The sequence below is a fragment of the Phascolarctos cinereus genome, unplaced genomic scaffold (assembly GCF_003287225.1).
Source record: "Phascolarctos cinereus isolate Bilbo 61053 unplaced genomic scaffold, phaCin_HiC Scaffold_7;HRSCAF=346, whole genome shotgun sequence".
Lineage (NCBI taxonomy): Eukaryota > Metazoa > Chordata > Mammalia > Diprotodontia > Phascolarctidae > Phascolarctos > Phascolarctos cinereus.
The window spans coordinates 67,451,972-67,479,309 of NW_027556180.1; the positions used below are offsets into that span (position 1 = coordinate 67,451,972).

General features: G+C 43.4%; 1 protein-coding gene across 1 annotated transcript; it reads right to left on the bottom strand.

Moving 5' to 3' along the window:
• Nucleotides 1–622: 622 nt before the first annotated feature.
• VIL1 (villin 1) lies at nt 623–26,376 on the bottom strand. Its single transcript, XM_078147295.1, is given in 20 exon segments — nt 623–860; nt 3,622–3,762; nt 5,078–5,146; nt 6,135–6,323; nt 9,288–9,432; nt 12,104–12,249; nt 12,862–13,041; nt 15,291–15,338; nt 15,340–15,450; nt 15,890–16,027; nt 16,210–16,310; nt 17,175–17,328; nt 18,395–18,493; nt 18,888–18,966; nt 20,368–20,570; nt 22,564–22,670; nt 23,193–23,305; nt 24,221–24,417; nt 25,187–25,261; nt 26,295–26,376. Coding segments are annotated over 20 exon segments (2,484 nt in total). The 5' UTR covers nt 26,370–26,376; the 3' UTR covers nt 623–746.
• Between the last annotated feature and the right edge of the window lie 962 nt (nt 26,377–27,338).

Genomic DNA, 27,338 nt, shown 5'->3' on the forward strand with positions numbered 1-27,338 from the left:
CCCCTTGTTAGTATAGGGTCAATCTCATCCTTTGTTTCACTCAATTGAAATACTATTGGAGAGAAAGTGATGTTTGTACTTTTATAACCTTTATAGGGCTCTGGATTCCAGACAGTGGACTGGATAAGGAAGAAAGATTTTGTGGTCTCTCTGCCACAATGCCTACAACAAACAGGCATTGTCACACCCTCTTTACTGTCTTCAGGGAGCCTAGGTTGTGGACCAATAGGGCTAGATTCGTGTTAGTCTGAAGTACTCACTGAGACTTGGTTTAAATGGGATTTGCCCCAGAACAGAGTGGAGACAGTACACTAAGATTGTATTTGGCCCAGGGTCTGAGGAAAGCAAAGTGAAACTTGAAATTTATAAATCTGGAAAATGTTCAACCTCCCTGCTATTGAGATCGGATAAGCCATAATTTTGAGACCCTAAGGGGACTCTCCTTAGAATTCAATAATGTTTGGAAATGCCACTTTTATTTCCTGTGGCAAGATTAAAAGCAGTGATAGGCAAACCTAACTCTGGGGAGCTAGGAAATAGGACCACCAGTTCCCTGAAGCAGATCTTTTTGGAGAAAGTGTAGATGTGTAATAACTAACTGAAGAGAAAAGGCATTACTCCATTCTTCAGTATTTGGAAAGTAATTTTGCTTTATTTGACATAGCAATAACAGTAAACAAAACAAAACTTGGCGAAACTGCTGAGATGGGGTGGCTGCCTTGTGGACTTTGTAGGTACCCCTCTCTTCAAAACAACCCTTTCTCCTTCTTCAGATTCTGTTGTTTCCACAGTGGCAGGGCAGAAAAGGCATTTGGAGACATCCCGAAGACCCTAGTGAAGTCTTCCCCAGACAAGTGTGCCTGAGGGTAAAGAGGAGCTGCGGGTGAGGCAGGGGACCATGTCACATGGGCAGCAAGGGAGGCACAAGGGCAGAGTCCCTGCTGAATGACCAGTATCTGTCCCAGGAGCATGTTTTAACGTGATGAATGATAGAGTAAGAGTCAAATGGAAAGCAAAATCTGGCAGTGCAATAAACCATAAAAATGGGGAGTGGGTCTACCTCAGATGTCTAAATAGTCCTGGAATTGGAGTTCAGAAGACTTGGGTTTAAATCCTGTTTCTATATAGTACCTGTGTGCAAGTCACTTCTCTGAACCTCAGTTTCTTCATCTGTAAAATGAGGGAGTTGGAATAGACTACGATTCTTAACTTTTTTTTGTGACATGTACCCTTTTGTCAGTCTGAAGCCGGTGGACCCCTTCTTAGAATGCTTGTTGTGTATGTTAATAATCAAAAGAAATGGCTACATTTCAGCTAGAAGTTAGTGAAAATAACCCCCCCTGAAATTTATCCAGAGACCCCTAGGGAGGACTGGGGGTAGTGTGGTTTAGCTAAAAGGTATCTAAAATCTCTTAGAGCTTTAACAATCTATAATTCTTTTCTGATTGGCTCACAGTTAAAAGACCAAGCCCAGCTAGTGAGGATCTTGGATCAACCTACTTGGGGCCTTGATTCACAAAAGCAAAAGGCTTTGTAACCGGAATCTCCTGAGAAAATGATTATGGGGTATCAAATCCTTTCAAAATCGCAGGTTTAGCAACAGGTTGGGGATAGAGGGTGGGGAGTGTTACTACAGGGAATGGGGTAACAGCAGGAGTGTAGGTCAGGAGATTATAATTACAATTTCACTCCATTTGACCTTGCAAATAAGCGAGTACCAGTAAGCACACACATTTCCAGGTCTGAGTGGGAGATGATGGAGGTAATAGAAATAACGAAGTGAGGCACACCGAAATCTACCAGAATGTTTGAACTGAGGAAAAGGGCCACCTTGCTCGGCAAGTCGCAGCCAAAGACAAATTTCGGAAATAACTGAAAATAGATCAACTTGAAAGAGTTATAAGCCAGAGTTCAGAATCTGAGGGAATCTTAATGATTATCTTGTTCAACTTCATTTTTGGTGAAGAAACACACCCAAAGACTTGAAGTGACTTGCCTGGGACCCCATCCAGCTGGGTTTCCAAACCAAATCTTGCCTTAAATCCAATGTTATTTTTGCTACACCACACTGCTCCTAAATAATAAACTTTATCAAATTTGCTTGTGTAAGGTGTCACTCTAGTCCTGCTCTCAAAAGCAGCAGCAAGAAGGTGAGAGAAGAAAGACTAGGTTGGTAATCATGCAGTGTTTGTTTTAAAGTTATTAGACAGACCAGGGTTCATGTGACCTGTCATTGTCCTTCCATCCCTGGGGAACCACTGTCCACATAATCTCCTAGGTAGCAAATGCAGAGAAATTTCTTCACCCCCAAACTGAGGTGTTATTGCAGGGTATTGGGAAGAATAAAAGTTCTATCACCTGCTAATAAGCTTCCCTGTTGCTGCAAACTCCTGACAGAATTTCATGGACAGCTTTACTTTCCATGGTCCATCTCTAAAACACAAGTTTGGAGTGTTCATTTCAAAAAAGCTTGCTGTACTGTGAGCCGTTAGTTAGATAGGAGTTACGATAAGACAGCTCTTGCATTCTAAGGACCATTCTGACGATTACTTATCTATCACTCCCTATTCTAACCATTCATTCACATAGTGGCATAAGTGTAAACACAAGTCATGCCCTCATGTGTCTTCCTGTCTCAGCACTTTTCTGAAATTGTGACTGAATCATTCTCATGGATCTGAATGGCCCTAAAGAAACTTAAAAAAAAAAATTCTTTTCAGCTCTCCAGCAAGAATGTGCAAAACTCTCGCTGAGTAGTAAGACTATACTACTAACAATAAAACTGCAAAGACACCAAGTACATTACTTCTACAGTTTTCTTTTTCTCCTAGTTCCAATCAATATTTTTCCCCCTTTAAAATGAATAATCTATTTCTGCTTTCAGTTAATCATCTGTGATTTCTTCCATAAGGCAAGTCATCACTTCTAGACCAAAATTTCTACGTCTATGTAATGAATACTTCACAGGGTTATGAGTGAGGATCAAATTCGAATCTATGTGAAAATGCTTCAAAAAAAATACACATGCTGTAATAGTAATGTATGAGACATGCTTGCCCAACAACAACAAAAAAATCGATATCGATAGAGAATCTCTACTTGCTACAGAATTTAGATTTAGAAGTGACTTTAGAGATCCTCTGAATAATAGCCAGCATTTGTGTGGCACTTTAAGGTTTGCAAAGCACTTTACACGTGTTATGTCATTTCATCCTTGAAATAACCCTGTGAGATAGATTCTGTTATCAGCATTCCCATTTCACAAATGAGGAAACAGGCTATGAGAGAGGTTGAGTGATTCACGTAAGGTCACACAGCTAGTAAGTATCTTAGGCAGGACTGAACCCAGGTCTCCCTGACTCAGTCTTGCTTTCTAAGAAGGCCCAAGGTCACATTGGTGATAAATGGAGGGGTTTGAACCCATGTGCTCTAACTCCAATTCCCATAGTTTTTCCAAAACACTATACAGCACTGACCATCCAAAAATGCTGTCGGCCCTTGCAAAAAGCCTTAAGGTAGAGTTGGAAACCCCATAAGGTATACATAAATACTAGAAATAAGGTTTTTATCAAACCATAATTTCACCTTTTTTAAACCATCCCAATCCCCAACCCAACTCACCTCCTTCCTACTAGGATCCACACCTGCTGGTAGTTCTTCTGCAGGTTTGTTGACAAGCATCTCCAGTGGGAAAATAGGCAAAGGTCCAGAAGTAAGGTTAGTGTTGGCTGTGAACACATCTGGCTTAAGACTCATTATCTCCTAAGGAGGAAGAAAAGGAAATAGCTGTCTGTCCAAGCTTGGTCATGGTTGAGTCTTAATCCAACCTCAACCTAAAGGCTACCTCTTCCAGACAGCTTTCACTGATTTCTTTTCCCCACTCCGGTTCCCCTAAGCAACAATATTACATTGGTTCAGACCCTAGGTCTTCCTAGCCCAATAACTGTAACAGGTATGCCTGCTCTCCTCACAATACCCACAAAGGTCAGAGATGTGCTTCAAACAATTTTAAATTTCTGTATCCTGTTGAATTTGCATTTCTCTAGACCTTCTTTGACCTACTCATACATGTGTAACTTTTCCTGGGTGTTTCTGGACAGTGCTGAGCCCTGGGTAATTATAATTCATACCACATTTCTCTGTTTTATTACTCTTACCCACGCAATTGCTGCATTGCTCTGGACACATTTCTGTCAATTATCAATTGTCATCTCACTTAGCAAGGCTGTGAGCTCTTTGAACAAAGGGACTATGGCCAGGCTTTTGTTGCATATCCTCAGGTACCAGGTACCAAGCCAATAAATATTTTACAGAGTAAACATTAATTGGTCATTTAAAGGAGTTGGCATTTTATTCAGCAATGAGAAAACTAGAACCTAAATAAGTGTTTATTAAAGTTGAATGGGCAAGGGGGGGGGCAGCTAGGTGGAGCAGTAGAGCTCCAGCCTTGGAGTCAGGAGTACCTGAGTTCAAATTTGGCCTCAGACACTTGACACTAGCTGTGTGACCCTGGGCAAGTCACTTAACCCAAACTGCCTCACCAAAAAGAAAAAAAAAGTTGAATGGGCAGAGAAATTCTCCATCTCTGCTGAGAAACGAGCATAAGGACATAAGGCCCTGGAGATACCTTGCAGCAGAGGGGATTAATTAAGACTACTTACCAGGAAAATTACCAGGAAAAATTTCCTTAGGGGAAATGATTGGATCTCTCATTGGTAGCAAAATGAAGGACACTGTGATATCTGCTTTCCTGAAGATCCACTCTGCACCATCTATTTGGACTGATAAGAACCTTGCCTATTGCTAGGGTCATGGACAAGATGACCCTTTAGAGAAACTGGCCAGCTTGGATAGGCTAAGGTTTGCCCATGGTAATTAGTTCCTACAAACCAGCCACTAGTTTTTTTCCCTCTTTAAATTACTTAGCATTCATTTGTTGTTTTTGTGTCTAATGTCTTTTTCTTTTTTTCCCTCCCTCCCTCCCTCCCTCCGTGTGTGTGTGTGTGTGTGTGTGTGTGTGTGTGTGTGCCTTTTCATAATAGGTACTTTTAAAATGTTGAATGAATTCTGTACTCACAGCTGTGATCTGGCCCAGGTTGCTATTGTTTGAGAGTTCTGCCTTCAGGTCTTCGTAAGATTTGTCATTCTGCGCATGATGAGGCAACAGAGTAGGAAAATGGAGTCAGTCTAGGGGTGAGGAAGGAGGATCATTGTCCCTGATAAGCAGAGGGTTGGTTCATTCTCTAGCCAGAGGATAGAAGAAAAGCAAAGTTTCCCATTTCTGGAATGGAGTTGGGGTGGGAAAGGGTGACATGGAGAAGAGACATGTTCTCCAATGTCATTTGATGCACTTCTCAGAAACCATTCGTGTATCCAGAGCAGAGATGGGTAAGAAATATAAAGGGGTGGGTTGTGATGTGAGTGAGGAGTAGGGTTCGGGAGATTTACTAACTAGAATGCAGAGAATGACCTTAACATTTTTCCCTCTCATTCTTAAGGAATAAAATTATATAGGTGGGGGTGTGAGGGAGAATGATGTCATAACCGCCCCACCCCAACTTTGTATAGTTTTATGTCTGTGGCCCCAGCAAAACTGAGCAAAGGGAGCAAAAAGAATGAGTGGGATTGAAGCCAAAAATCAGTGCAGATTTTGAGAGGAAGCAACTGGGGAAGGATTATTGATGATTATACACTAGATATGTTAGTGTTCAGACTTGTAAACAGAATCAACCAATCAATTGATAGTAAGGATGACTCATTTCCTTAGTGCTTTAAAGTTTACAAAGCGTTTTGCCTATGTTAACCCTCAGGGGTGAATAGTAAAAGTATCATTCCCACTTTACATCTGAAGAAACTGAGAGGCTAGGTATTTGCCCTTGCTTACATAGCTAATCATTGCCAGAAGCCAAGTTCAGACTCCCAGGGTTGATTCCAAGTCCAGCATTCTTGGAATGGATAAAACCACAATGAGTAAAAATCATGGATGGTATGTCTGTCTATGAATGAAAGAGTATTAAGCATTGTACTTGGAATTCCATTGATAAGATCCCTGCCCTGGAAAGATTTTCTGGGGTCAAAGAACCATAAGAAGTATTCTGGACTTGTGCAAGCAAAATACTGGGCACGTCACTCACGTTCCACTTGAAAGGATCCCAGGCCATAAACCACCCCGTGAAAGTGGGGGGTTCGTGTCCCTGCTTCACCACCACAATGGGGGTCTCGGGATCACGCCCACTGGGGTGTGTCTTCAGGTACTCCTGCGCCATGATGGCCGCATCTTTCTTCTCGCTCTCATTGGCGTACATTCCAATCCAGAAGAAAACCTGTCCGAAATTCCAGATCTTTCTTAAATTTGCCCTTAGGCGCAGCGTGATCCCACCCCAAGCACTCCTCTCCCACCCAGTTTGAAGTCAGGAGAGTCCTGGCCTCTAGTCCTAGATCCAGCAGATTGAATTATTATTTTTTTTAAGTGGTTGGCTCTTGATCTCATCCACCGCCTGCAAAAGCACACTTCTCTGAGATGAAGGAAAAAGGCAAGGAAAGAGTTCTGTGATCTTTCTTTGAAACTACAGATAGTACTGGAATTGGGGTACACACATGTGCTGCACTATTATAGCACCCAGAGAAACAATGGATGTGACAGTCATGGGAAGACAAAGGAAATGATATAGTGGAGAGGAAGCAGAATCAGGTAAGCAATGTGCAGAATGATGACTATAACGTTACCTGAAAGCAAAAAAAGAAGCTGAACCTGTGCAATTATAATTCCCAGGCTGGGAGAAGAGATGAGAAAATTGCATTAGAGAGGTGGAGAACGCTGCCTATACTATCCAAAAACAGCTGGTAAGTTGGTTTTTCTGAACTGTTTCTTTTTTTTTTTTAATTATTACAAGGGAAGACTCTTTGGGTAGGAGAGGGGCCCACTCAAAAATGAATGTAATGTAAAAGAATTTTTTAAAAAGGAATTATTGTGATGTAAAAATTAAAAACATTAATAAAACTCAATGCAGAATTTTTTTTAAATGACATAGCCTACATTGAATTCATTCCCTGCTGTCAGTTGGGATGGACAACCCCAGGAACGAATATTCACAGATAAGCCAAGCTTGGTTGTCTCACTTGTCCCAGCTGCTCCTTCTCTGCCTTTTTTCTTCCTCTGTGGCACCCTCTCCCTTTCTCCCTAAGGCACCCTACCCTCATGCCCTTTGCTTTTTCCTCTCTCTGACTCAGCTTCTTCTTCTTTGCTTTTTGGTGAGGCAGTCAGGGTTAAGTGACTTGCCCAGGGCCACACAGCTAATGAATGTCAAGTGTCTGAGGCTGGATTTGAACTCAGGTCCTTCTGACTCTAAAGCTAAAGCTCTATGCACCATGCCACCTAGCTGCCCCTCTGAATGAGCTTCTTGACCCGTAAAATGATGAGGCTAGACTAGATGATCTTTTGGGCCTCTTGCATCTCCAAATCTGTGGTCCTTTTGATTTCGGAAATTCACTTACACTGAATTATAAATGACTGAAAACTATTTACTAGGCTATCCCATCCATGAGGCAACTGCTATCAAACAAGCAGGCTGAGCAGTAGTTACCACTGCTGACATTTAGGCACCTTGTAAAATGCTCTGTATGAATTGATCTCTTTGAGCCTAACAACAATGCAGTGAGAGAATTGGAGGTAGTTACTGTCATTACCCCCATTTTACAGATGAAGAAACTGAGGGTCAGAGAGGTTAGATGGATTGTCCGTGGTGTCATGTACAGGATCTAAGATTAGAGGCCAGGACCCTCCTGACTTCAAATCAGGTGTTTTTTTCCTACTATGACAATAAAGGCTTAAGCTAAAGAAATAGAGTGCTGTGAGATGTTAAGAGCATAAAAGACATAAATGGGGAGAGAGGGGCAGCTAGGTGGTGCAGTGGATAGAGCACCAGCCTTGAAGTCAGGAGGACCTGAGTTCAAATCCAGCCTCAGACCAAACACTTGACACTTACTAGCTGTATGACCCTGGGCAAGTCACTTAACCCCAATTGCCTAAAAGCAAAAAAAAAATAATAATAAATATATAAATGGGGGGGAGAGATGAGAGTACCAAGACTTAGACAGCACTGACCATACTTGCAATTATTCAGCAGCATAGAATCAACAGAGTTCAGCTGGTTAAAATAGGAAGCTGCCAGATGGGGTGAGTTTCTCTTCCCTTTTCTGATCCCCTGACCCGAACTGAGAACATTTCTTGCAACTCATTTCATCTACAAAAAATTCCTGCAAGTTAAAGCTAACATAGATTTAATTATAGGAGAAAAATAGGGAAACTATACCATATGTTAGCCATAGTAATCAATATTGTTTTAGACTATTTAAAATAACTACTAGACAGTATAAGGATGGAATATTGCTGTGGTGGGGGAAATGACGAGTTGGTAGACTTAGAAAAAAATGGGAAAAATTGGACATATAAAGAAAGAGGTTATCCACCCTCAGAGAAACAGAGGATAAATAAGTATAGGACGGTATTGCATAGATGCATGTAAATGTATATGTCTGCATATGAGTATGATTGTAGATATCTAAGTATATGTACATGTATATAAGTGTACATTATGTATGTGTATATGCATGTATATATTTTGTGTGTATATGCATGTTTTTATGTGTATGTTTGTATATGTATACATATGTGTATGTGTACCTGGGTGTATGTGTGTATGTATGTATTTCCACTCTTAATTGTACCTTCTTGAGGGAGGGAGGAAGGAAGAGGGAAAAAAGAACAAAGCAAAAAGTGCATAGCAGAGAACAAAAGAAAATTTACAAGGAAGCAAACAAAAGATGGAAAGCTCTGAACACAACATGTAATATTGTTATATAGGCCTCCTTGAAATGGAAATTTATTGCTGTATATTTTGAATCCCCTCTTAAGTTCTTCTGTGCACATGGCAATGCTTTTTTTCCTTTTCTTATTTTGTATTTAAGTTTGTAATATATTTCTTTTTTGTTTCTTATTGTATATTTAAGTTTAAAATAAATAAAATTTGAGAAAATTTAAAAAAATCCCTGCAGAGTTGCAGTCATGAAATTTGGAACCGGAAAGGATCTCATAGACCATCTTGCCCAACTCCCTCACTTGGCAGATGGAGAAACTAAGGTTTAGAAAGAAGTGACTTACCTGAGATCACATAGGGAGGGAATAACAGAAGTGAGATTTGAATTTGAATTTGTCCTAGGGGACGAGCCAGGGTTTTTAAGACTGAAGTGGGTGGGGCATTCAGACTTGGATAGGAAGAGGCTCCTACCTGGTCCCAGACATCTAGCAGAAACACATCATCTTCTTCTAGATCATCCTGATTAAAATCAGGAATTTCTGTAGCCAGGAAGCGGCCTGTCTTATTGGAGCACTCAAAGAGACGAGGTGCAACAGAAAGAATTTCCTCCTGTAGTCTGTAGGAGACAAGGTAATGAAATTAGTTATACAAAATTAGAAACTGAATGCCCCAATACATCCTCTCTGGCTCCCAAAGTCTTGGGGAATGTGGAAAGAAGAAATGTCTCCCTTGTTATAAGGAACCTTGAAAAGAAAGGATTCCATACTTTCTACCTTGCTACAACTCCCAGTCTAATATTCACTCTCCTCACAATTGGGAAGTTCTTCCTGAAATCTAACCTCTGTCCTTATGGCTATAATTGTAGCTCATTCCCTCTTGCCCTTTGCCTACTAAAACTGGAGAATTGTTGGTCACTGTTGTTGTTTGTCCTTTTCAAAGAGGACCAGTGACATCATGGGGTGATGTCTTAACTTGAGAGTCAATTGGATTTAAGTGAGGCAGAGTTGCACAAGATCATCAACCTCACTCTCTCCTCCAGAGTCGTTGGAGTCCAGTGGCAAGACAATGGCCCGGGATGCAGTGGATGACCCTGGCATCTTTAATGTCTGACCTAGCTCTAAGTGCTCCACAATACCTGCTTCAGCATCTGCCTATTCTGCTGAGGGAAGTCTTCACATGATTGGGGTAGATGCCCCCCTAACTCACTAATGGGTATGAGGCCCATCGGTCACCCTCAACCTGATTTAGCCCATCTGCACAGATGGTTTACCATAGGGTAGTCACTGTGCACGCTACAACTTCTTGGAGCCGCAGATGAGAGTTGGGTGGCAGGTGGACACCAAAGGTGGATAAGCAACTCTGAAAAGGGCTCAACAAGCCTTCAACCCACAGGTGCTAGTCCTTCCTGAACACCTTAAACACCTCTGTTAATGACTACCCCTCAGTAAAGGAATCCTTCAGGAATTCAAATCCAGTGAAACCCAGACTTTCTATCATTTCCCAAACCTACAAGCCATCTCTTCTCCAAGGCTAACCCTAATCCCTTTAACTTCCCAAGACCTGAGTGGTGGAGCAAGGGTTGGGCACCTCTTCTTATCCTCAGATAAGAGAGCCCAACACCTACTACTTCTGGTGCTGATGTAAGCATCTCGCCGAATTGCTGAACCCAATGGCCAATGCCCTGCCCTTTCTGAAGTTTACTTAAGCTTATCTAATCTAATGGACTTGAACTCTGGGCTTCCTTAGCTTCAGAAATTGAGACACCTCCCTCTGCCCTACCCAAGAGGGATTAGGTAGACTGCAGAGCCAGCTGATGTTTGGAGGAAACAAGACAAAGACTGGAAGTCCAATTCTGGCTTCCCCAAGATCTCTAAATGTTATGTGTTTGGGGAAGGGAGGAGTCTCCCAAGTAAATAGCCAGTCTACAAAGGAAACTTTATCCTCTACCTGCTCTGGCATTCTCAGTAGAAAGGGGTCCCTTTTTGTTGAGTCTTTCATTTTTGAAAATGACCAGTGACATCACTGGGTGATGTCTTGACTCATCAAATGGATTTAAGTGAAGCAGAGTTGCACAAAATTATCAATCTCACTCTCTCTTCCAGAGTTATCAAAGTCTAGTGGCAAGACAAAAGTCAAGATGAGCAATGGTTCAGGAGGCAGTGGAAGACCTTGGTATCTTCAGTGTCTGACCAGGCTCTAAGTGTTCCACAGCACCTGGTGCAGCTGGCCTCATAGCTGTTGAAACAAATTGTTCTGGGAAAGTCTTCACATTCTTGACAAAGACCACTCCCTAACTCATGGGCTTTAAGGCCAGAAGATTACCCTCAACCTGGGTTAGCCTGTCGGTGGAGATGGCTTACTGGGGTGTGGCTGTTATGCATGCTACTGTCACCAAAGGTGGAGAAGCAGCCCCGAAAAGCTCTCTGCAAGCCCTCATAGCAGAGGTGCTGGTCTTTCCTGAACATCGCATACACCTCAGGGGTGCGGAGTCAGTATAAAGAGCTGGGAAGAGGATGCCAGCTCCAATTTAGTCAAAGAGCAACAGCCGGAGGCAGTGGGAAAAGCGCTAGATTCAAACCCTGCCTCTGGCACTGTGGCCATGGGCAAGAAATTTAACCACTGTGAGCTTCTTAGATTTGGAGCTGGAAGGTTGTGTCAGAGGATGTCTAGTCCAACCACATCATTTCACAGATAGGGAAAGACATAGAGAAGGTAAATGAGTTGCCCAAGGCCACATGGGCAATGTTAGAGTGAGGATTTGGATTTGGGTCCTTCAATTCTAGAACTCCATGTCTGAATGCAGATCAACACGTACTATTTGCTATTTTTTTTCTTCTGTTGTGTTTTGTTTCCTTTTTTTTGGTGGTTCCTCCTATTGGTTCTAATTCTTACTTACAACATCACTAATGTGAAAATATGTTTAATAGGAATGTAGATGGATAGCCTATATCAGATTGTGTGCCCTCTTGGGAGGGAGGTGGGGAGGGAGGGGGAGAAAAATTTAAAACTCAAAAGCTTATGGAAGTGATTGTTGATAAATCAAAATAAATTAACCAAGATCCTGGCCAATATGGTGGATCTTTAATAAAAAAAAAATTCTAGAACTCCATTCTGCTCTATAAGAGATGAAGTATGTAGGCCTAAGTGATTTCTAAGGTCCTTTGGCCTCTGGATCCTGTAAGACTAGAGTCATTGACAGGGTCCTTACTGTCAGATCTAACTCTTACCAGAAGAGTTTTCTTTGACTAATAAGAAAGAATTCATGAGGGGCAAATGGGTCCAGTTACCTCTTGCTGTTAGCATAGGGTGCCTTTCCGCCCAGGGCAAGCCAAAAGTTTGCGGGTTCTTGCCCCTCTACCACCACCTGCTTCTCTGTTCGAGAGATGATGTCTGACACACTCTTCGCCATCTCCCGCTCATCACCGCTACAGCCCTATATGGAAAGGAGGCTTAAGGGGCTGCAGAAGGTAGGCTATTTCCAGTTCCCCCATAACAATTTCCCCCAAGGTATTGGCCCAGGATGAATTGATCTGACTGTTCTCTTGGACAAAGTCCCAGGTTGGAGAGCTCCCCGTCCCTAGGCACAGATAGGATCAATGACAAGGAAATGGGACTTAGAATTTGTCACCTCCCTGATCTGAGGACCTTTTTCAGGCTCCTCAAGAGCATCTTATAAGGGGGTGCTACCCTTCTGAGGGCTGGTGAAGTGGGGAATGAGCCTAACCAAAGCTCTAGGGCACCAGGAGGCCTATTGGGAAGGAAACCTAGAGAAAGGCAAAAATATCAAAGAGAGCCTTACAGAAAAGCAGAGACAAGAAACAGACACTGTCAAAGATAAAGAGCTAGAAAGACAAAGACTGATAGTCACAAGGCTAAGGAGGGACAGACAGGCAGGTAGGCAGAGTTAAAAGGAGAGAGGTGAAAGGGAAAGATGTCACCCTTAGGTATGGGAAGAATAGAAGGTGAGAGAGAGTGGAAAAAACAGACATATCTCTCCCTCTTTGCCTGCCCACAGTGGCCAGTTCATAGGAGGATGGACACTCACCTTCCCATACCACAGGTAGCAACAAGATTGTGTCTTGAGGATGAAAACATCATTGGAGTTGAGAGAAGCGGCTCGGGCAGTCACTTCAAAGGCTTTGGTGTTCTTATCATTTGTCCCTCTAACTTGGAACAGCCTGGTAGAAGGTACAGGCTCAGTGTTCCCGGATCGGGAGGTGCCCCCCTGTGAGACAGGAGAAGAAGAGATAAGGAGAAATGCTGACCAGAGGTGTCCAATGTGGGAGGAAGCCCAACAGTCTTTCTCTACTCCCTACGAGGTAAAGGCTCTGGACTTCCTACTCCTGAGATATCATCCAGGTTGGGAGGGGAAGGTGCTTTGGTCCTTCTCTTCACCAGGTATAGGAGAGGCTATCTGGGCTATTCACCCAGGCTCCCATACCTGGAATTCTCCAGTAAGGAGCGTAGCCAATTATGGAGCTGCCTACCCCCTCACTCAAGGAGTACTGATCATGTCCTCAAGAAAAAAAAAATGATTGGCCCTCAAAACCATGTCAGTGAAAACATTTGCATGCCCTTTTGCATTCAAATACAAGTCAAGCCTCTGTACCCTTAATGAAATAATTTGAATGAGGACCATGTATGGGATGTGTTTCTTCTATATCTCCATATCTCCCAAATATATCAAAGGGCAACTGAACTTCTATTTGAGTGTCCCCAAAAAACCAAATAATCGTTTCTAACAACTAGTCCTCTTCTCCCCTTCTCAGTCACCCAAGCTCCAGATCCCAGATCCCATTCATTTTTTGTTCTTTCCTTAACTTAATCACCCCTAACTGCTCACCAAGTTCTGTTGACTCCTCCCTCCAAACACCCCTCCTTTCTCTTCCCACTGTCACAATCCTTCTGAATTCAGGCCCTCATCACTTCAGGCCAAGACCACTGTAACAATCTCCTAAACCTGTCTCCCCTAACCTGCAAGGAGTCTCTCCCCTATTCTAGTAACCTTAAAGTACTGTAGACATCACTGTCAGTCAGCAAGCAGTTAGGAAGCACCTACTATGTGCCAGGCACTGTGCTAAGCTCTGGGGACAAAAGAAAGACAAAAAAAACTGTCTGTGGTGTTAAGTACGCCAAAATCTTACGGACTAATCATGACTCTCCCTGGTTGTTTCCCATGGCTGGTGTTCAAACTTTCCCATGATCTGTCTTTACCTTACCTCATATTTCTAAACTTAACTCCCATTTACTCTCTAGACAAAGTCACTGCCCACTGTTCTCTGAGCCTGCCATGTTCATTGCTCATTCCTGCTTCTGTCCCTTGGTTCATGCTAGGCCTTTTTCATGGAATGCCCTTCCTATATCTCTTAACCTATCCAAATCATCCTCATCCTTCAGTGCCCAGTTTCAGGCCCTCCTCCTCCTTGGAGCCTTCCCTGACTATTCCAGTCCACAAGGATCACTCCCTTCTCTAGAACCTTACTTCTTAATCTACACCACTCCTTTGGCATTACGATTATGAAATAACTTATGTTGTTAGTCAATTTTTTTATGTATGTATGTATGTCTTATCTTTAAATTGTATTAGACTATAAACTCCTTGAGGGCAGGCACTGTGTCTTCCCTACCTTGATATCTCATAGAGAGCCTAGCACAATGCCTTGCACGTAGTAGGTACTCAACAGGTGTGTAGCGAATGAATGGATCTCCCCAATTACATTTTAATACATCTTGACAGTTGGAACAACATTTCTCCTCACAGCAATTAACCCAGTGTTTGGCACATAGTATTTTGCTTTTTCGTGTATGTGTTCTATCTTCCCTATTAATTTTAAGTCCCTTGAGCAAGAGAACTTAGTCATTTTTTCATCTTTGTATCCCCAAAATCTACCACAGTAAATTACTTATAGTAGGTGTTTCATAAATGTTCTTGGGATGTGGGAATAGTAAGCAACTAATAAATGTCCATTGAATGAATAAAATAGTTTTCTGTTAAGTTCAAATTCGTGAGGAGACTATAGATGGATGTATATTGTAGGCATATCTGCACAAGTGATTTCCACATTCAATATGAGACCTAACAAGGGAACCGAGACAGAAGTCAGTCTGTAGATTCCAGTATCATTTTTCTATTTCTTATCCACTTCCAGAAAAACAAGGAACCAGTCAAGGATGGAACACCAAAAAATTTCCAGCTGAGAAGTGATGTGAAATTGACTGGTTCAATATGGTGCTACCCTTGCCCACAAACTGTTGCTCCCCTCCCTCACCACCATCATTTACCTCAGTTCAACTCAATAAATATTTGTTAAAGCCCTACTATGTGCAAGGTATTGTGCCAGATGCTGGGGATGACAAAATTAATGACATAGCTCCCCTCCCCATCCAGGAATTTCTTTCACTGTCTATTGGGTAGCTGTTCTTCTTCTCCAATTGGACCTCTCTGATGGGGGTGCTGAGAGCATTCTCTTTTACCTGGTAAACCACCATGCGTCCTTTGAAGATGGCCATGAGATGAGGGGGGTTCCTTGCCCATGGGCACCCGAATCTGGACGGGCTCGTCATTGTACTTCTGGTCCAAGATGACAGCTTGATATGCTGAGGCTGCAATCTCATCCTGAGTAGCAGAGCTACCCTGTAGAATTTATGGGTGGCAATGGATGGGGAGAAAAGTGGCAAGACAGCCCCACCCACCCACCCTCAAGTCCCCAGAGGGCAAAACCAATGGAAACTAAGTTTCATCTCAGCTTTCAATGCCAGAAACATTGCTGCCTCTTCCCATTTCAATATGACTTAGAGCCCTACACATCTGAGCAGGAAAAAGAGGAAGATAAGAGAGGGTAGAAGAGGGCTTTGTGGAGATTGAGGAGGTTGTGATGTCAGGGGTGGGAGAGGGAGGAGCAAGTACAAGGTGAACCAGAGGAGAAGAATTAATCAGCAAACATTTACCAAGTGCAGATTATATGCCAGGCATAAAATGTTTTGGGGGCAAAGTAGATAAAATGGGGCAAGAGAGCAGAACCTGAAGAAGAAGGAAGCCAAGACTTTGCTCTGGGGTTCAAGCAGACTCTGACCTGCCATATGTAGAGTAGGTAGTTCTTCTTCTCATTGACTAGGTAAGTGTAGAGCAGCAGGTAACAGTCCCCACCGTAGAAGTGACCCAGCCACCGGGGTTCTACTGGCACTAGCTCCAGGTTCTCAATCCTCCATACCTGTATGGAGGTATTGGAAGGGAGGGAGGAAAGGGAATCTATGGTCAAGAGTGATGCTTCCAGAGAAGCTAGATGGATGCTAGCCAGGAGGTCACAAACCCTGCCTTCCCACACCCGAATGGAGAAACACAGTCTCCCTCCTTCTTTCTGTAGCCCAAGGCCAGCATGCCCCTTTACCATACCTCGACCTCCCCACTTCCATCATCTACCATCTTCTGCTGGGCAGCCACTTGAGGCTTGACATGCAAGGATTCTGCATCAAACTTCACCTGTTCCACTTTGGCTAGGGTGAAAGGAAGAAGGGGGAAAGAGAATCTCAGCGTTTCACAAAGCTCTCTCCGTGAAGTCTCCCTGACTCCTCAGCTACCTCCCTCTCCTCTGAGGTCCTCTCACTCCCAGAATCCGTAGCATGCTTTAAATTTAATGAGGTACTGAGCTGTTTGTTGTTGTTGTTTTTTAATTCATTTATTTATTTTTTGTCTTTTGTCTGAGCTAGTCATGACTCCTGGGCCCTTACACTGACTTCTAGGGCCAAGCCCCATGTCTTATATTGTTTTCCTTTATGGGAATGACAGCATGGTACCATAGAAGGAGCATTGGCAGAGGTGTCAGAAGACCTGAGTCCAAAACCTATCCCTGATGTTTACTATTCGTGTGTGTATGACCCTGGACAGGTCACCACCTCCTTTGGCCTCAGTTTCCTCATCTGCAAAATGAAAGAGTTGGTCCCTTCTAGCTTTAACATTCTGTGGCTCTCTATATCAGATTGTGCGCTGTCTTGGGGAGGGGGGGTGGGGAGGGAGGGGGAGAAAAAAATTTAAACTCAAAAGCATATGGAAGTGATTGTTGATAAATCAAAATAAATTAATTAAATAAAAAAATAAATGAGCAATGCAAAGAAATAGAAGAAAACAATAGAATGGGAAAGATAGATCTCAGGAAAATTAAAGATATCAAGGAAATGATTTGTTCAAAAATGGGCATAGTAAAAGACAAAAATGGTTTAAAAAAATATTCTGTGGCTCTATAATTCCATGAGGACAGAGGAATGTGGGAAAGAAGGTTGGATGGGCAAGGCCCAGGGCAACTCTCCTAACCCAGCTCTGATAGTCAGAGCATCTTTCCCAGGCTGTTACTGGCTCCTCACCCACAGAGCCCACACTGTAGGTTTTGCCAAGGCCGGAAGTTCGGCTGGGTATTGTCCACTTCTGGAAAAGCTGTTGGAAGACAGCAGACTCTGCGCCATCATTCTGTATCTCCACCTGGGTGCTGTCTGGATAATTTTTAGCCTTGATGAAGTTCTACAAAGAGATGTGGTTATGGAGAAGGGGAACATGTTAGAGGAGGAGGCACCATTCCCCAAGAGTAGGTCTTGGTCCCAAGCCAACCTTGACCCTAAAGTCAAACTGAACTCTTATCCCAACCATCAACTTTCTTCCCTGAATGTAATTAAGATCACAGACCAGCTTTCTTCTCTTTACCTCCCTCCTCTGTGGTCCTTGTGCTCTTTGTTTTAATTAATCAATCAACCAAATGTTGATTAAGGCAGTGTTTGTGCTAGATTCTGGAGATACAAAGAGAAAACTGGAATACTGCTTGCCCTCAAGGAGTTTACAATCTATCACTAAAACCAAAAAGTAAATATATATGCATATGCAAAAACAAAACAAAAACCCCAACAAAACGACAGGTAATTTGGCAGGGGAGCTCAAGTAGTTGGGGGAGAGGGAAATTTTAAAAAAAACCTCTCATGGGAAATAACACTTGAGCTAAGTATTCCAAGATGAGATAACCTGTAGGGAGTGCATTCCAGACATGGAGTAAATGAAGGAGATGGTTGATGGAATGTGTAAGCAAGATTATTTTGGCTGATCCTTGGTGTGTGTGAAAGGAAGTAATGAGCTTGGAAAGGTAGGTTGGAGCCAAGTTGTCCCACTACTTTCATTCCTGGAGCTCTCACGAGACTGCATAGCCACTTTGGGGAATATTATAGAGAAGATTCCTATACAAATATGGTTTGGAATAGTTGATTTCTAAAATTTCTTCCAACACTAAGAGCCTATGGGAGCCCTGAAATCCCAAGATGGCCCCAGAAATGACTAAGCTTTGGAATCCTTGGGATCCAGGACACCCTTTGATTGTCCAGAATATTTCCTAGAAACCTGTTAGGTACAATGGAGCTTAGTCTTCCTGTGGCATTCAATTGTCTCAATTTTTTTCTCTTTCCCTCTCTGTCTCTTCCTCCTCTTCTCTCTGATTCTCTGCTTCTCTCTCTGCCTGCCTCCTGTCTCTTTCCCTCTCCTGCTCTCTTTCTTTTTCTCCAATCCATTTCACTTTGCTCCAGAATCTCTTGGCCCAGCTCCTTACCAGAGCTTGATTCATGGCCTCTTTCTTCTCCTCAGAATTTGCTTCCTTCCCCCTCCACACATAGATCTTCAGACCTCCCTGGTCTAGGATATAGCAGTCCTGGGAGAAGAAAGAAAAGATAGGAGGAGGGGAGAAAGAGGAAAGAGTAGAAGAGGGTCCAGGGTGAAATTCTCATGGCCTCTATTCTAGGGGACAAGAGATTTCAGGGATACAGTGAAAGATAAAGGAGCTCAGCCTCTGGAGCTGGTCTTCCTCCCTCCAGGGCATCTTCCTCAAGTCTCAACCCAAGGGTACAGGAAATTTGAATGTGGGAGTTTCCCTTCCCTATGGGATAAAGTTAGGGTTTGGGGTCCACCCTTGGAAGGGAAAGGGAGAGGAGTTGAGGAGAAGGGGAAGAGTCCCCTGGGGTTTAATGGAATGGAGAAGATCCGGGTGCTGGCAGAACCAAAGGGTCCTCTCTACTCCCCTATCCACCTTCCTGGGCCCTTCTTACTTCATGTTTCAGTAGGTCCTGAGTGAGAGGACGAGTGGCCACTTCTTTTACCACCAGTTTGCCCTCTGAGTCGGACACACTGCAGGGGATGAGGGAGGGGAAAGAAATGAGTAAGAAATTGAAATGGGGAGCCATTTGGGGCTGGTCACCTGCTGGGTCCTAGAATCCCAACTTCCTATGGCTTCTCTCTCTAGGAGCTTTATCACCACAGCTGCCTTTGTGCCTCCTCTATGAAACCCTTTCCTTTACTGTGGAGGTCAAGACAATATAAAAATCTTGAAGACTCTTTAGATGAATATCCTATTGGTTAGAATATAGGATACTTCTGAATTAGGACACACCTCTAAAAGGAAATCTCTTTGAAAGAATTGTTCAAGGTAATTGAAAGTGATTTGTTCAAGGATACACAGGTGGGATTTGAACTGGGGAATGGCTAACCAAATTATGGTACATGGATATATTGGAATGTTACTGCACTATAAGAAACAATGAATATGAAGGCTATGGAAAAGTATGGGGAGACAAACTGATACAAAGTCAGCAGAACCAGAAAAAACAATATATGTGATGACTAATTAAATGGGAAGAACAATAAAAGAATGGAATAATGTGAAATTATAACAATCAAGTTTAGCCTCAAAGAAGAAATACATAAGGGCCCCTCCCCTTCCTTCTTTGCAGAGAGAGGGGGACCATGGATAGGTATGGAACACTGCATAAGATGTCAGACTTTTTTGATGTACTCATTTGTACTGTGAACCTATTTTTTATTCTCTTTTTTAATTCTTTGTTATAAGTAAAGAACAAGAGGAATAGATACATTGGAAAATATACCTGATATAAAGGCAGAAGCTCTCAAAAAACCCTTATTAAAAAAAAAAACTAAATGAGAAAGACAGGACTAGATTGGTGGCTGTGTCCTCTCTTTCTTTTTCCCTCCTTCAGGTTGATCTGGTAGCTGGTCAAATGGAGAGGCCAGACACAGATGCTTAATTGGATGGGAACAGGGTAAAAACTAGGGCATCCATCCAATGCTAGCATATCTGGCTAGATTAAAAGCATCACAGCATCTCAAGCCAGACAGGACTGTAGCAGTCATCTAGTCTGACCACCTCATTTTACAGATAAGGAAATAGGCCCATAGAGATGAAGTGACCTGCCCAAGGTCACACATCTAAGGAGTTAGTGAAGCCACAACTCTTAGCCAGGTCCTTCAACTTGAAATCCAGGGTACTTTACAGAAGAAGACTCCTGTGTTCTGAGACTGGACAACTCTGTGCTCTTCTAGATTAACTTCATTTTACCTCATTTGCCCTTAAGAACCAATAAAGTCATTTGAAAAACCTGACCTTGGTATTGTCATAATAAAGGAAGGAAAGATGGAAACAAGCATTTATGAAGCACCTATTATGTGTACTGTGCCAAGTGCTTTGTAAATATTGTCTCCTTCCTTGCCTTACACACACAGACAGACACTTACTGGTAGAGTTTCAGGGTAGCCTTGAGAACTGGTTCTACCACGGTGTCGGGGATAGCTGCCTTCAGTTCGTTTCTCTGGCCAAGCACATGCTTCATCACTTCCATTAGCTCAGGTGAATCGGCCTCCTGATCACCTTCCACCACTCCAACTTGTGCCCGGCCACCTCGTTCCTGGTCCCGGATCTCTTTTGCCAGGTTCATACCCTGCAAAGTAATGGAAAGGGGGAGGATGCCTGGAAAATCCCTGGAGATGCCCCCAATTCCTTGCTTCAGGAAAATGATGGTAGGAGCTTCCTGGGAAGCAATGGGGGAGGAGGGCATTTCTGGGCAAAAGAGTGGGTCAGTTCTCCTATGTAATGCTAAGGATGACCTGAGGCCTAAACTCACCAAGGAACTGGGTGTAGCAGGCCTCCTCAGACTACCTGTGGCCCTGTCATAGGATCATGTCATAAATGTATAGCTAAAAGAGACCTAGAAATGATTCATTGCACAGATGAGGAAACTGAGGATATGTCCAATGCCACACAAAAGGAGCTGGATTTCCAGCTCAGGTCCTTTGGCTCCAAATCCAGAGTTCTTCCCACTTTATCACGCACACTGCCTTCTCTAGGATTTGTTCACTGGATGTTACACTGTACTTAATGTTCACTCTAACCTTAGCCTAATTGCTCCTGGATATAAATGTTGGCACTGGAGAAATATACCGTGTGTGGGACTTGCTCCTGGTTCCCTAAAGAAGGGGCCATATAGCTAGGACCCGATTTATCCAGAGGCCAACCAGGTGACTAGCAATCCTAGGCACTCTGCCCCTAAATGTCTTCTCCAGGATCTCTCTTTCAGCATCCCCTGCCCCCAACTTTGCCACGTATTCCTGTTGCCCATTCCTTTGGACTAACTTTGAAGACTTTCAATTAAAAGGCAATATTTTTTCTTTGAGAGGTTGCATTCTACAGACATTGTAGTGCAGTGAAAAAAATGTTCTTTCAACCCTTTGCGGGGCACAAGATCTGGATTTCACATAGGCGAGATGTTCCTACTGTACCAGAAACTAATCAGGTGGCAGACTTTGTTTGGGGAAATTCTTGAACCCTGAGCAAGATGGATTAACAGCTTCATAAGTTAAGAAAGGATTATGGAAGGTGGGGAGGGGAACGTCTTGGAATCTAGTTGGAGAGGCTGCTGAGTTAGAGTATAGTAAGTCATTCTCTACCAAAATCAGTTTTATTAGCCAATTAGGAAGCAGCACCTATCAGGATAGGCGAATTTTCCATCAGAAAGTCAATTAGTCAACAAGCATCTATGAAGTACCTACTATATGCCAGGCACTGTACTAGGTGCTACAGATACAAAGAAAGGCAAAAGATAGTCCCTGTCCTCAAGCAGTTCCCAATCTACTTGGGGAGACAACATGCAAACAATTACGTATAACAAGACATACATAGGGTAAAAAGTTTTGATAGAACATTGGTGAGGAGAATGTCAGGAAATCTGGGGATTAGAACCTAAGGTAGGCCAAAGTGTGGCCAGGTAGCAGGTCTATGTCCCCTGCACGGTGGTGGTGGTGGCAGTAATGGAATGTGTGTGATTGGGAAATATGTGGCTATGAGGATGCTGGGCGGACAAGTGAAGAAAACCATCCCCGGGTTCTCTTCTCTCTGTCCAGGAGTCATCCCTGCTCATAATTGCAAGTTCTAGTAAGATAACAGGAACATGTCTTACCTAAAGATTGCATTTCTCTAGCACATTAACTATTTCATAAATGTTTGTTAACCCCTACACACACACACACACACACACACACACACACACATACGTCCCTCACTCCCTCTTGGGAGTTGAAAGAGTAAGGCAGGGGGAAGAGACAGTAAGGAAGCCAGGAGTTAGATCAGGAATGCACAGACCCAGCAGTGGAGTTAGAGCCCCAGGGCTGGAGGAGAAGGTCTGTCAAAGAAATGACCAATAGGTTGTATGCTGAAATTAGGGTCATGTGGAACAAGGGTGTATGTCGACCTTAGACATCTTCTAGTCTAAATCCTTCATTTCCCAGACAAGGAAACCAAGGTCCAGAGAAGGTAAATGATTTGCTCAAAGCCACAGAGGGTTCGTATGTTATGGAGGCAGGATTGGAAGCCAAGTGCTCCGACTTCAAATCCAGGGCTCTTCCTCCCATACCACCCTGCCTCCTGTCGGACTTTACCTTGAGCCTCTCCATTCGATTGCTCTCAGGGCCATTCCACTGTATGATGAACTTGCCCAAGTCCAGAAGGAAAACATCCCCTAGATTGAAACTCTTCCACGACATGTCTACCTATAAAGTTGGTGAGGGAAGAAAGTAGTCCCCAATTTGTCTTCATCTTTGTATTTTTCCTGTCTTCTCTTGGCCCTTTGTTACCCTATCCAGAATCCCCAGCTATGGGAAAATCCCAGTCATCATCTGGAATTCCAAGCTTCCATTTCCTGGTCCATGGGTTCTCTCTCCCTGATATAAAAGGGGGAAATTAAGGCCTAGGAAAGGACAGGTGTGGATTCTATATCATAACCCATCACCCTTCCTCTAGTGATATCTAAGCCTCCTTGGGGGAGATAGAAGGGAAAGACTCCTACGCCATCTCTGAGAAGCTGTGGCCCCTCATGCCAACTCTTCTTTCCTCAGAATTAAAGACTCTCTGCCTAGTTCCTTGTACTTCCTTGGTCCTTCTCATCTCTAGGACTTAGATGGAGGCATCTCTAAGGAAGCCTTCTATGATTGGCGATAAATCAGAGAAGTCTACAAGATCTTATTAAGAGGAGATCATGACCCAAACTCCATCACTCTGGACCTTCCACCTACCTCTGCAGCCACCACATTCCTCTTGCCCTTGACGTGTAGCAGACGTTGAATATCATATGAGTTGGTTTCCACATGCTTCATGCCAGAGGCCACCCCTCCTTTCCGTATCCTGGAGAGGGGTCAGAGCCAGATCAATGGGAACTGCACACATATACATATATAGGATTATCTAACTATATGCAGTGCCAACTGATATAAGAAGCCAACTTAACTATCAGTGTTGGTTTGGTGCAACATAGAGGATCATGGGATCATAGATTTCTAACTGGAAGAGAATTTATAGATCATAAAATTTCATTTTACAAATGGGGAAATTGAGGCATGAAGGTTAAGTGACCTGGCCATGGTCACACAGCAAGCCAGGACCAGAATACAGGTCCTGACTTTCAGGCTGGTGGTCTTCTTATTGCACCACAATGTGCAATTGTGACAATAATTCACTATAGGAATGGGGGTAGGGACAAGAAAGAGAGTGACCAGGATGGAAACTGTGAGGTCAACCCCTCCCTTACCTCTTCCAGTATGCCTCAGTTCTCAAACTATCCAACTCAGGGCAATCCCTGGTCAGAACTGCAAGCTCTCTGAGGGCAAAAGCCAAGTCTTATCTAAACTTTACATCTTATAAGCACATAGTAGGTGCTTAGTGTTAACTAAATGAATGAAGGATTACCACCACCACCCCAAGTCCCCTAAATACACACCTTCACTTCCTCTAAGCAGTAGGACAGTAGGAAGAGGAAGGGGTCAGGGAGCCAGGGGTTAGACCAGAGATCCATAGAAGTGCTCCAGTGAGATGGGATGTGTGGGGGGGGGTCATTGAACAGGGAGCCAAGGAATCAGGGCTTGTGGGAAAGGGAGGGGTCAGTAGGAACCAACTGGACATTGGAAGTAACCAGAAGACCTAACAGGAAGATTGGGGTCATCAGGATCAGAAGAGACAAAGATGAAGACAGTCTTCTCAGAGATGTAGTCTTTCCCTGGACTGGGAGGAATATTTGGGAAATAGGGGGAAAGGCATCCATACACAAGTCCTTGCTTGAAGTAGGCCCTGAAGGTATCACTCTCATAGCCCTGGACCTCTCTATGCTGTACAGCCTGGCCCTTAAGGAAGTCATCCATCTGGGTGGTATAGATGGCAGCTGCCCCCCGCTCATCTTGGGACGACTCCTGGCCCAACCAGTAATGAATGTCATAAGACAGATTGTTCCCTGTCTTGTGGATCTGTGAAGAAGAAAATCATAAAATGTCAAGAAGGGAAGGGACTTTAGAGTTCACTGAGTCAAATCACCCAGTCTGAGAAAGGAAGTGACTTCTCCAAGGTCACATTGTGAGTAACAAGGACAGGGCTACCAGGTCTTCTGACTCCAGCCCACTGCTCTCCCCACTATCACGCATTGTCAGGCTCCCTATAGCCCACTCAAGGATGACAGACACATTCAGTCTTCCCTCCTCCACACCCCTGCCCTGGTTACTGTGTTATCTTCCCTTGAAAATGGATGGTTTCCCATGTTTCTCTCTCCTCTGAACTCCCATAGTCAGCAATCTAGTTATGATTATGGATGTGGCTATGGGTCATACAACCAGAGTTGGCAGGAATCCTAGACACCATTCAGACAAACCCCTATGTAGTCTCAGAGCTAAGTCTCCGATCCAGGTGTCCTACTGTCTTCTTGTGTTGTTTTTTTAATTGTTTCTTATGTGTAAATCTTAATATTTTAACTAGATTGTAAGCTCCATGAGGGCAGTAATCATGCCTTTGGTTTCTTTCTGTATTCCCTATATTAACTACCATAGGACTGGACTTATAGTAAATGTTTAGTAAATATTTGCTGACTTCCTCTCTCTCCACCTAGGAGCCTTGGAACTCCAGGTTCAATCCAACTGGTTTAGTAGGACCTTGACCAAATGCTCTGGGCCTGGGATATTCACGTGGACCCCTTCCTTTTTTGCCCATTCTTCAGATCTGGCACCTCTCTCCCTGTGTACTCACAGCCAGGACAATATAGCAGTCTCCATCAAAGAAGCTTCCAAAGGAGTTGCTGGGGACAGGCACCATCTGCATGGCCTATGGTGGGAGAAGGAAACAGAGAATATGTAGGACTGGTTCCCTACCCTCCTTTGAGCCAAGCTCAGTTAACTAGGGTGGGAGTGAGGGAGATGAAAGCAATGCCAGATACCCCAGACTCCTCAGCCCTGAACTATATACTCTGTGGGCATGAGAAGGGGAGGAATGGAAGAGGGAGGAAAAAGATGAAAAGAAGGATGAAGAGGAAAAGACAAAAGAGGAGATGTAAGTACAAATAGAGAAGAAAAAGGAAAGAGAATGGAGAAGGGGAGAAATCTGAAAAGGGAAGGGGAAGAGAAAGGAATAAGTATTTATATTTATATAATGCTTACAATATGCCAGACGCTATGCTAAGCTCTTTACGAGTATTATCTCAACAACAACCCTAGGAGGTAGATACTGTCATTATCCCCATTTTACAGAGGAAACTGAGACAGAGGTTAAGTGACTTGCTCAGGGTCACCCAGCTAGTATCTGAGGCTAGATTTGAACCCATGACTTCCTGACTCCAGGCCTAGTACTCTGTTCACTATGCCATCATCTGCCTCAAAAGGAAGAACAACAGAAGGAAGAAGAAAAGTTAGGAAGGAAGAAGAAGGAAGAGGAGCTGAAGGAACAGCAGGCAGAGAAGGGGAAGGAGGAAGAGGAGTCAAGGATGAAGATGATAAAGGAGGAGATGGAGAAAGAAGAGAAATAGGATGAGGAAGGGGATAAAGAGAAAGGGAAGAAGGAAAAAAGAGGAGGAGGAAGAATGAAAAGAAGAAAGTCATTAGGGAGAAGAAGAGAAAATGACAAGGAAGAAAGTGAGGAGAGAGAATAAGAAAAAGAGAATGAGAAGGAAGAGGAGTGAGCGCTAATAGTTAAAAGATGGAATTAAAAGAGGAAAGGAGGGAGTGGAAAGGAGAAGCTTGGAGCAGCTGATTGTTGGCACAAGGGGTCAGGGGAGAACTAAAAGTTGCTCCCTCCCATCCTAGCCAGTCATGCTGAAGGGAGGGGACCCCTTACCCCACTCCTTCCCAGCCTAGTCACTTACCTCTATCCTCCATATCTGTATTCCAGGAGTGGTGATGTCTAGAGAACCTTTAACTTGGGAACTGAGCTCTGTCATTATGACTGAACCTGGAGAAGGAGCAAAGAGAGAGAAAAATAGGGGAGAGAGTGCTAGCAGCCAATGCACGTTCCATGGCAGCCTCATGCAGGGCCCTTTAGGTCTTAGTTACCCTAATAATTCAAGGATGTCACCTTTTGACTAAGAGGTGATTGAATGGAAGGGCAGAATGAGACATACATTTCCAGATCTAGCCGATGGATTCATCTGTTATGTTTAACTATGCTTACTTGTCACAAGGGAGAATCTTTACAGGGTGGGGGATGTTATTGGGGGAGTTAGTGATAGTGACAAAAGAAAGAAAGGAAAGAGGGAAGGAAGAAGGAAGAAAGAAAAAATTGCCAATGAAACATTTAGAAAATTCATGGAAGAGAGCAGAATGAAATTCAGAAGGGGACACAACATTTTGGAACCACTTTGTTAAATTTGTTATATTCTTTTAAAAAAAAACACCAAGCTTTACATAATAGAGATTCCCAGTTTCATATAATATCCTCTTTTTCTGTTCTTTCGATATAGGAATGACCACGTTCGTTGATGTTTGTTAATAACAAAAAAGAAAATTAAAGAAAAAAATTGTGGGCCTGTGGGTTTGGACTTGAAGAGGGAGAGAGGGGAAAGGAGGGAGCCTGGCATATGAGAAAGGGCTGATTCTGGCCACTGTGTTACCTTGGATAGTCATTTAACCCTTTGAACCCCAGTTTACTCATAAGAGCATAGAAATTAGAGGAGGAAGGGAGCCTGGAAGGCAATAGGTCTATCCTTTCCTTTCTTCTTTTTTCTATTCTGAATTCCAAATTCCCTCCCTTTTTCCAGCCTCCCCTCTCCACTCCCCACTCCCACCACATTGAGAAGGCAAGCAATATGATACTCATCATACAGGTGAAGGCATGCAAAACCATCCCCTTCCTCTTAAAGCTAAGGAAAAGGAGATCCAGAGGAGATGAAATGACTTGTCAAAAGTCACAT